At 49.1% G+C, this 11,119-nt stretch overlaps 1 protein-coding gene and 1 non-coding gene across 2 annotated transcripts; one reads left to right on the top strand and one right to left on the bottom strand.

Moving 5' to 3' along the window:
• Positions 1-9,376: 9,376 nt before the first annotated feature.
• On the top strand, positions 9,377-10,350 carry LOC120667076 (VQ motif-containing protein 29-like). Its single transcript, XM_039947096.1, has one exon. The coding sequence runs from the start codon at positions 9,521-9,523 to the stop codon at positions 9,905-9,907; it is 387 nt and encodes a 128-aa protein (XP_039803030.1). The 5' UTR covers positions 9,377-9,520; the 3' UTR covers positions 9,908-10,350.
• A 581-nt stretch (positions 10,351-10,931) lies between these two features.
• TRNAA-UGC lies at positions 10,932-11,004 on the bottom strand. The gene has a single exon. It is a non-coding gene; the product is annotated as a tRNA-Ala (tRNA).
• Positions 11,005-11,119: the final 115 nt, after the last annotated feature.

Below are 11,119 nucleotides of genomic sequence, written 5' to 3'. Positions count from 1 at the left end.
CTAAGATCATTACGAGCCTTCCAAAGACACCACATGATTGAAAAAATCATACCTGTTGTAGCTTGAGATGGTCCTTGCTGCAAAATTGTAGCAATCTGTATATGAAGACCACGTTCTGAAGAAGGCAAAGCGTCTACTCTAAGGCCGATGGATGAAGCAAACCAGACAGCTCTTGCAAAGCTACATTCAAAAAAGAGATGTTTTTCGTCCTCTATGTTGCCACACCGGGAGCAGGCTTCATGTATCGAGGGAATTTTCTTGTGCACTCTGCTGGCTGTCCCTAAGGCAAGCCTAAGCAGTCTCCAAGCAAAAGTTTTGACACGTGGCTGTATTGACTTGTCAGGCCATACCTTATGGAGAATTTGTAGCACCTGCACAGGGATACAAACTGGAGGATTGTTTGCTGCTTCTTCAGTAGCTAGCACCCTATATGCACTTTTGGAGGAACATATGCCGCTGGATGCTGGTTTCCAGCATAAAATGTCCGGTCCATCCCCTGGAATGAGAGGTATCTGCAAAAGAACATCCAAAGTTTGCTGCCCAAAAAGAGTAGTGATCTTACAAGCATCCCATTCTTTTGTGTTTGTCATCCACAAGTCTGAAACCTTGTCTGGGATTTGGTAATTGGTTTGCTCAAGGTTTAAGAGGTTATGCATATCCTTCCACATGGGACACCATGGCTGATTCCATATGGAAGTGTTACCTTCAATAAGCTGAATGGTGACATGTTTCTCAAGGTGGTGCCTAATGCTAAGAATTGAGGCCCAAAAGGTAGATTTAGGCACATAGGTAGGTGCAGTCCACAGAGAAGCATAAGGGAAGTATTTGGATTTTATGATCTTAGCTACAATGGAGTTCGAATCATAAACAAGGCGCCATGCAGTATTGATGAGCATACCTTTATTCACCAACTCCAGCTTTCTAATTCCTAATCCACCTTCATTCTTTGTTTTGCAAATTGCATCCCAAGACCTGTAGTGCATAGGCTTCTTGTGCTGGTCCTTCTGTATTCCATGCCACCAAAAGGTTCGGATGATAGCTGTAATTTTTGCTAAAAATTTCTTGCTAAAGAGCATGTTATTCATGTAGTAGATAGGAATAGATGCAAAAACTGATTGGATTAAGGTGAGGCGTCCAGCATGATTGAGCAAGTTGGCCTTAGTGAGAGTGAGTCTGGACTTAAATTTCTGGTAAATGAAATTGTAAGCTTTGCTTTTGTCTCGATGGCTAATAAGCAACGGATGACCCAAGTGCATAGTATTTGGCTTAAAGTCACTGACTGGAAAAACAGTTTTAATTTGAGCTTTAGTTGCCTCACTTACCTTTTTGCTGAAGAGGATTGATGATTTAAGCCAACTTGGAGTTTGTCCTGACATTGCACAGAAATTCTGAAGAATGTCATTTATTGTTTGCACCTCTAGAAGATCAGCCTTTCCACATATGATTAGATCATCAGCAAAGAGGATGGAATGAATAGGAGGACAATTTGGTCCCAACTTAACACCTGTCAATTCAGCATTGTCTAGAGCTTCCTGCAAAGTTAGGGACAGTTCATTTATTGCAAGGAGGAATAAATATGGTGAGAGAGGACAGCCTTGCCGAATACCTCTTGTTGTTTGAATGTTCCCATAAGATTCTCCATTTACATTTACAGAGAAGTACGCGGTTGATATGCAAGCATGTACTAGCTTTGTGAAATGGCCATGATACCCTCTACGCCTAAGAGCATTAAGAACAAAAGACCATTCTATTCTATCGAAAGCTTTGGCTAAATCAATTTTCAATAAGAAAGCTTGCTGCTTAAAGGCTTTGAGATTAAAAGAATGAACAATCTCCTGAGCTATAATAATATTGTCTATGATTCTCCGTCCTTGAATAAACGCATGTTGAGATTGGTGAATGTAATTAGGCAGCTCTTCTTTTAGCCTATTTGCTAAAGATTTTGCAATCAAGCGGTAGACTACATTGGTAAGGCTAATCGGTCTGTAGTCTGTAACTTGGCTAGCATGGGTCTTCTTTGGGATAAGAATAATTTCAGTTGCATTAAGAGGTCTAGGAAAGTTACCAGATAAATAGAAATCAGCCACTAGCTTGTGGACGTCCATCTTGATCCAAGGCCAAGCAGCTCGATAGAAGGCTACATTCAAACCATCTGGTCCCGGGGCAGCATTGAGTTTCATGCTCTTTAGAATCTGTAAACACTCATCAACACTTGGCGTTGAATTAACAAACTCGTTAGTTATGGTTCCTTCATAATCAAAGTTATAATCCTGCATGGGAACCGAGGAGGTGAAAAGATTTGTAAAATAATTTGTGAACTCAAGAGCAATATCTTGAGGATTAGAGATCACAAGACCAGAATTGTTACGAATGGAGAGAATTCTATTTTTCTGCCTCCTCCTTGTACATGCTTGCTGAAAAAACTTGGTGTTCCTGTCACCTTCCGTTGCCCAATGTTTTTTAGACAGCTGCCTATAATGCTCAGTTATTTTATCTAAAGTCAAATTGTGCTCCCGAATTAAAATTGCTTCTTTTGTATGATCTATGAGGTGGGGAGGGGATTGTTGCACAAAAGAGAGCTGACACTCTATCTCACTAAGTTGCTGGTTCAAAGGTTTTTTCTTTTTCACCCATTTCTTAAGAGAGGTAGTTAAAACCTTAGTGCGTTGATGAAAGGGCTTACCAGCAGCTTCTGTCCATGCTTGGATTGCTACTTCATGAAAGTCTGTTTCACTCAGCCACCAGTTCTGAAATTTGAACTTTCTCTTTGGTTTGGAATAGCTAGGATCTGGAGTCACCAAAATGGGTGTATGGTCGCTGTACAACATCGGCAAGTGATAGACAGCAGTGTATGGAAAAGCTTGACTCCATTCTGCATCCCCAAGACACCTGTCTAAACGCTCAAAAGTAGGATTAGTGGTGAAACGCTTATTAGTCCAAGTATATGCGGGCCCACTATAACCAAGATCCATCAAACCACATTGCTTAATGAGAGCACAAAAATTATTGATTCGGGATAAACAAGGTGGGCCTGGCCCCCATTTTTCATTAGGATGCATGATATTGTTAAGATCCCCCATACATAAAGTAGGTCTTCCTTGATTTTGTACAACAAAAGAAGAGACATCATTCCAAATGGAATCTGTCTGCCGATGGTGGGGATCACCATACACACACACTAGATTAAAGCTATGGACCCTAGATTTCTGTACAACACAAGCTAACACATAGTAGTGGCTAGAGGAGATTATATCAACATCCACATCATCATTCCACATCAACCAAAGACCACCCGAGAGGCCAATCGCTGGAACTACAAAACTATCAGACACATGAAAATGATCAGTTAAATCTCCAGCAGTAATACGCGAGTTCCTAGTTTCTGAAATAAAGGTTACCTGGGAGTGCGTCGATGACATGAGGCGGGCGAGATGCTGCATTTTACGACTGCGAAGGCTCCCGCCCGAACCTCGGCAGTTCCAACTGAGAAGACTCATGGCTGCGGGGGCGCCCTCAAAACCGGCGCCAAAGCTTTTGTTGGAAGATTTTCACTACACAAGCATGGGTTCTGAGTGCTAAGGAAAACATGGGCGTCACCATGACCCTCCAGAGAGCCGCCTCCATGCTGGTCACCATCAGCGCCAATATTGCGATAGTTCGCCCTTGCTCCATGGGTTGGTCCCCGATCCCACCGGCTAGCTCTAGATCGTGTTCTTCTTCCACCATCTCCTGAATATGGGTTGGAGCCTGCTGGCTTTGGAGTGCTTGAGGGTTGGGGGTAGGAGCTTGCTGCAGCGTCACCAGCCAAGTAGGTGGCAAGCTTGCCCATCTCGGATTGGGGAACAGCTGAATCCCTTCGGTGGGGAGGAATGTAGACGGGAGATGGATCAGTGGGAGGGGTTCGGTCATCATGCGAATGAAGGGGCGCATCATCGATTTGATCCATGATGGGGGCAGAGGGTTGGTGGTGGGAAGCGGCATCAGAGGTGGAAGAGAGCGCAGGCGATGGGTGGCGGCGGCGATCTGGCCGACCCGATTCCCCATCTTGGGTGATGGCAGCACGTTTTGGTGGAGGGGAAGTGCGGAACGAGTGGCAAGGTTGCCCCCTTTTATGAGATTGGGGGCCTGCACTCCTGCTATCCTGGGTTTGCCTGTACTCAGAGATACTATGACGGATGGTGTTTTGGGGAGAGGAGATGGTCGCACGGCCAGGAAGACGAAGGGGTCTGCGTCCATCCTGAATTCTTGGACTTTCTTTTTGAGGCAGCACATGCTGGGCAACAGGTTGAATAGCAGATTTGATTTGGGCTTGGGAAGAGGAAGGTCTAGATAGCTGTTGTGGCCCAAAAAATTGCTGCAGGCAGGGCTTTTCAGAGCTATGGAGAAACTGCGGTGGAGAGGTGCCTGTTACACCTGCTACCTGAACCTGACCACTCGGTGTAGTAGCTGCATCACTTTGTTGCCCATCCTTCTGCCCATACTGCACAGTGACCACCTTACTCCTCTGCAGTGAAGGTAAATGAGACAACAGTGGCGGTAGTTGAGTCTCTTGACCAGAGTGAGCTAGGATTGACTGCTGTAACTGTAGTGCTGGTTGGGTTGTCTTCCCCGGCTTCAGCCCTGTTCCCGAAGAGGAACCTGCAACTAAGAGTTTTGAGAAATACTGAACAAACCTCTGAATCATCGGATTTGCTGGTTGTGATTGCTGGGACTCCTCAGGATCATCTGGGATGTGATCTTCATTTGTCATCCATTGACCGTAGACAACCTTTGGAATTGTCTCATGATCATCTAGACCAGAAGGCTGCCGAAGAATGAGCTGATTTCTCTCTGGGCAATCAGTATAGTTGTGAAACAAGAAACCACAAAATGTGCATATTCTTGAAATTCTCTCATAAAGAACATAAACCGTGACTGGTTTGTACTCTTTTAAATCCAAATTGATACGATCTACCACTTTCTTGGTGACATCAATCTTAGCTTTTGCGGCCACAAATCTAGAGTCTCTGAACATTACTGCTCGAGGGAGCTGATCTAGATCAGAAGGAGCTCCAACAGCCCGTAGCAGAGGAGTAACCAAAATATCAACTGCAGTTCGGACCTTCTAGCTGACACATGCATGCCATGTAGTAGGTTGCCTAACGCATATTTACTGTATTCGGCTGGTCTACTCTCCTCCAGCACTACAATAATTTCCTCTCCCACCACTCCAGCCACCAGCTCCAGCTCCAGCCAGCCCAACAGTATTTTTCTCTCACAGCATTCCAACTCCAGCCTGCCGAACTCGGTGATTAGGATGTTACTATATTTTTTAAATGAGTAGGAGGTTACTGTTGACACGCGAACATACTGTCTCGCAAGCGTTGAACTCGTGGCGACCATGATATATTGCCACTCGTGGAAAATGTTTATTTCTAGTTGTGAGAGGCACTTAATTGAACACGTGCAACATGTTGGTGGTCCCAAATAGCAGGCAGTACCTACCAATGCAAGTACTTATATGTTATATTATGTTATATTATATAGTATTATATTACGTTATACCATGTTATATTTGGCAATGTTATTCTACTCTCTAGGTGTAAAACATTATTCAACACCCACCTTCTATTACTATAAAAAATAATCGTTAAAATACTGAGCTAAAATTATTAAGTTATTGAACAAGGTTCAGTAATAGCTCGCCGATTAGGCTATTACAGACCTACTGAACTAGCTATTGGTGTAGAGTAGACTACTATTTATGATTGAGTTGTAGAATAGCACATATATAATATTATATTGAACATATTATGTGCTAGCTTGCTTTCCCGGCGATGCAACATCCTACATACCAAACTTTAGTCCACTCATTTAACACCGATTAGGTAGAATAAGTAAGGGTTAATTGCAAAACTAAACTGCAGAAGTCGCAGCTAATTGTCAAGACGAAACCATTAATAATTAGCATATATTTACTGTAGCACAATGTTATGAAATCATGGTCCAGTTAGACTTTATACAATTGTTTTATAATTAATTTATATTTAGTATTGTTAATTAGTGTCAAGCATCCGATGTGATAGGACTTATTCGGACTCCATCCGGGACACTTGTGCAACGTGATTGCCAACACAAACTGACGAGGCAGGCTATCGTGCACAACCTTTCTTTGTTTTTGTTTTTGGTTTGCGGCCGTCTTCATTCAAACGACAAAATCATACTAGGGTCGGAGGGGCATCATTATATTCATTCTCCATCTCTTGTATTTTTTTAAAAAAAAAGTGAAGGAATTATTACTCTATTTGAGCTGAGCAAAGATTGTTTACTTGTAGGCCCAACTGACCCATCAGTTACGGGCCTGTATGGATGGATCGATCGATCGGTTCATCTACTGCTGCTTCCTTTCCATCTTCTTGTTGTGTTCCTTTTCTTTTTGGGCTAACTCTGGAAAGCAGCAAGCTTGCAGAGTTTTTTTTTTTGAACGAACCGCATAAAATAGTGCGAGTTTCATTGATATAGCAGAGAAAATACAAGTCTACAGCCCTGGGAGGCTATAGCCAAAAAAATAAAAAGAAATTGGAAAAAGACAAGACTCGCCCGGTTGGATTGGGACGTCAACACGGGGAACACAGCAACTCAACTCACTCGTTTAGATTGAGTCATCAATACGAGGAGAACTCAAACTGCCACGAGAGGCCCAGAGGTAATCACTCCACACAAAATGGCAACAAAGTCAAAACAAGCCGCAGCACCCATCCGCACTCCACACTCTTATAATCGTCGAAAAAACTTCGGTGTGACCCAACGTTGAAAAAGAAACGAGGAGGTGGACAACACCGCACCAAGAGGGTCGCCGCCATGCAGGATCCTTCGTCGTGATGCCGCTGCAACCAAACGCACCACCCAACGGAGTGAACAACATCGGATTCAAGCCACTCGTAGACTGCCACGCAGTCGCCACCACAATAACACAATGCACGGGGGCCTCGCCGCTTCCGCCGTTGGACTCCACCTCTCACGTCTGCACACGGGGGCCACGCCACACCCGCCACATAACTCTACGCCCAGGATCTGTTTCAGAAGTCGCCGTCGGAGTGGTGAGCAAGGATGCCCCGCTCCCCCGGGTCTCTAACAAACCGTCAAGCCATCGCCGCAGTTTTGACTTCGCCTCATTGCTTTACACTCGCATCTAGCCACCGCCGCCATAGCAGCAAGCCAGGAAAGTCGCTTGCGCCATCTTTCGATGTTGTACCGCACCAGGAGGCCACAGCTAGGCTGAGCAACCCGCCGCAGTCTGCTGCAAGCCAAGTTGTCCCATGGTGCCGGTGCCGCGAGCGCCGTCTTCCGACGCAGTCCCACCCCGCATTGACTGTTGCCAAGCAACACCAGCCGCCGTAGTCCGCTGCAAGCAGTCAACCGACAACCAAGCAACAGCCCCTGGCCGCCACCAAGACAGCAATCGCCTCCGCGTGGCCTTAGCAACACCCTTCCAGCTTGCCAAGGAGCGGAAGTATCGACCCCAGCAGAAGCCGCAATTGACCAAGGACCGGCGAAGCCACACACCGAGATGGGTCTCAAGAGACGATGCCTTCAAGAAGGGCACGACGCCAAGAGCGCCGCCGTCACTCGTCAGAGGACAGGGTTTTCACCTAGAGAACCCCTTGCAGTAGAGTTGGAGCTCCAAAAATAACACCCCCAACAGGGAAAGCGACGTCAAGGACACCGCTGTCATCCCACCAGCAACGCCGGCGAGGGCTTTCGCCCGGAGCATCCCAACCCCAAGCTGCATGCGCACAGCGTGGGAAAACCGACACCAAAGCCCAACAACCAGTCCGGGACGACACCGCCGCCGCGCCTCCGCACGCCCATGCCGTCGAACTCCACCTTGTCTTTGAATGCCGCAAGCAGCGTCGCGCAACAATGCCGCACACCCGCCACAGAGACCGCCCCCGCGCGAGGGAAGCACTCCTACGCCGACACCGCGCGCAGGCACGCGCCGAAACCGACGCCACACGCGCCCTCATGCCTCGCACCGTGGACGCCACTGCGGCGAATGTCGGACGCCGCGCACCAGGCACCACGCCCTGCGTCGAGGCCGCCGTCACCGCATCCATGGCGCGCGGACACCCGTCACATTGCCCTCCGCCGAGAAGACGGCCCCAGATGCTGGACCGCCGCCCTCCATCACTGACCACGCGCGGCCGCCCCCCATGGCCGCAGATCCACCCCACGCGCGGCCGCCCCCCATGGCCGCAGATCCACCCATGGGGGTGGCAGATCCGGCCATGGGGACGATGGATCCGGCCGCCAAGTCGCCGGAGGAGCCCCGCCGACCAGCCTCGCCGACCGCCGCCCGCACCGGCAAGCACCCCCGCTGTGCAGCACCTCTGGTCGCCAAGCTCGCAGTCGCCGCCATCAGCCACCTCCACCCCGGCACCTCCGCCGCGAGCCCCCGCTGCGGCAGCTCGCTGGGCGCGCACGCCACCAGCACCTCCATCGCCGGCCGCGGTCCCCCGCTAGATCCGCGCGCAGCTCGAAGAGTCCCCGTTGCCACCCTCCTAGGGAGCCGCGCGGACTTCCAGCAGCTCCCTCCGGCGACGGCGAGGAAGAGGGGAGGGGGAAGGGGCTGGCGCCGCCGGCGACTGGGACGCCGCCCGAGTCGCCCGAGCAGAGGACGACAGGGGGGCTCTCACGTCAAGCTTGCAGAGTTGGATTATTGGTATTTGGTACCTAGCTAATACCTGTCGATATCTTGAAATTATTAAGGTATAGATTAAACAAGGTACGTGTTTCTTGAGATAAGCAAGCAACTAGCCAACAGATTCTCGGATCGATCATCCATGGAATTAATGTATTGAGTGGTCGCCTCTGTTTGACTGCCTGATGGTGAGGTGCAACTGAAACGGCGGCTTAAGCAGGTCATTCTTTGGCTTGCTGCTGTGGCGTGCTCAACAATCAAAGTTTAGTTTTGTTAGTCTTAGGGAATCTTCTTTGCTTGTTCTAGAGATTTGACGAAATGAAAATGTGAAAAAAAATACAATTAAGTTATCGTGGCACGTCTCGGTATTAAGGTGCCACTTTCAAGTACACCTGAGGTCAAATTCAGTTGAAATTGTTATTGTACAGATAGCAAATGGGATTATGCACGTAGCAAGAACATCACATCGAAGGGGATGGGGACGGAGAGGCTATCTAATGTAAGCTTGGTGGTCGGTAACACCTAGGCCAGGTGGTGATGCATCCAAGGGCGGAACGGAAGGACCTCATGGGGCTCTGCTGTAGTACTGCTGGTGGTGGTCACGGCGCCTCCCAGCATTGACCGGCCCACCCTCCGGCTCCGACCACGTGGTCGTCGCCTCGCCCGCCACCACCTCCCTCTTCTTCCACGATCCATCCATCCACATCCACGCAGGCACACACCCCTCCGGCCTCCGTATATATCCATCTCCATCCACCACCCGACCTCATTCTTCATCCTCTTCCTCACAGCTGCTTGCTGCTTAGCCGCCCTTGGCTGCTCTCTGCTCCTCCGAATTCCATGGATCTGCAGGCGGAGCTGCGGCGCCCGGCGGCGGCCCACGAGGCGGCGCTGAGGGCCGTGCAGAAGCCGCCCGCCAAGCCCTGGCGCGGGGGAGGCGCCGCTTCGACCCCGCCCCCGCCGCCCAAGGTGTACCGCGTCGAGCCCCGGGAGTTCCGGGACCTCGTGCAGAGGCTCACCGGCGCGCCGCCCGCTCCCACGGGCAGGGGCGGCGTGGCGCGGCCGCAGCATCATCAGCTGCCGGCGGCGGTGCAGCCGCACCAGCCGGTGGCCGTTCGCGCTACAGGGGACCACCACCACCAGCAGCAGCAGCAGCTTTACGGCTCGCCGTGGTTCTCCTTCCCGCTGGCCGGGCTGGACGGCGCCAACGCCGGCGGCCTCATGTAGTCGTCGTGACGCAACGCACGCATCAAGGGAAGAGAAGGGAAGGGATCGATGTAGCAAATCAAAGCTTTCTCCTTTTTTTTTCTTGGTTATTACAGGACAGAGTAGTTTGTTTCTGAAACAAGGAAGGGAATCGAGCATACAAGAATCAACAGCAGCAGTCACCTCACCACGCATGCATTAGACAGGCAGGCAGACATACATAGATGAATTAATTAATGATGTTGAATAATAATGTCAATAGTCATACTCTAGTTAGTTATTCTCTGTTAATTACTACTACTACCAGCAAGTACCGGTGTTCATATAGACAGACTTGGTATATCACTGTAACAAGTGTATGTGTAATGTTGAAGGATGAAGGTGTTGCAGTAGTCCAGCTGCATGCTGAGAAACAAAGTCTTTCCAATTTTCTTGCAAGCAACGAGGATCATCCATTGGTATCAGGTGTTTTATTTGTGGATTGGTAGTTACTTGCGATGAACGAGCATGAGCATATATATTTGGTAGTGGTGGTGACAGGTTGCAGTCATTGGGAGTGGAGGGAACGCTCTGGTAGAGGTAGAGGTAGAGGTAGAGCTAGCTGATTTCATCCGTGACGATCTGACGCGGAGGCCATCTGGAATTCTGGAGTCTCTCTTCTCCTGATGGGGCGGAGTGGAAATGTCTGAATGCCTACCTGATTGAGATGGAGGAATGGAATGGTAGCTGAAGCTGAAGCTGAAGCTGACTGACGTGCGTGATCCGGCCTGGTGAATGGTGATGATGCTTCAAAACTTCAAACGTGCGTGTCCGTGTGGACCGACCGACCGCCGACCGAGTGATGAACGTGCGCGTGCGCGGTCAGAGTTGCTGACCACGCGTTCTTTTCGTCCCGATGTGATGAAGAAAGCTGCCTGCATTCAGACCTTCAGTGGAAGAATTGAAGGGTCCAACCAAACATTTGGAGTCATCGATCAGTTGCTGAATTATGCATTGGAGTCAGCACTCAAAAAAAGAAAAAAACAATAAAAAAAAGAATTGCAGATGGAGATGCGGGGGATCGAACCCCGTGCCTCTCGCATGCAAAGCGAGCGCTCTACCATTTGAGCTACATCCCCAGCTGTGATCTTCCTTCAATTGAGTCGTATTAAAAGCGTTCAGGCCACAATCGACACGTGCAGATTGACACGGTTTTGGTTCGGTGCTTTTTTACTCACATACTGCATGTAGCCT

Source organism: Panicum virgatum, chromosome 3N, assembly GCF_016808335.1.
Source record: "Panicum virgatum strain AP13 chromosome 3N, P.virgatum_v5, whole genome shotgun sequence".
NCBI classification, from domain to species: domain Eukaryota; kingdom Viridiplantae; phylum Streptophyta; class Magnoliopsida; order Poales; family Poaceae; genus Panicum; species Panicum virgatum.
This window is presented reverse-complemented; position numbering and strand designations above follow the sequence as displayed.

What these genes read in the sequence shown, in the direction of transcription:
- LOC120667076 (XM_039947096.1), top strand. Translation starts at nt 9,521, where the DNA reads ATGGATCTGCAGGCGGAGCTGCGGCGCCCGGCGGCGGCCCACGAGGCG.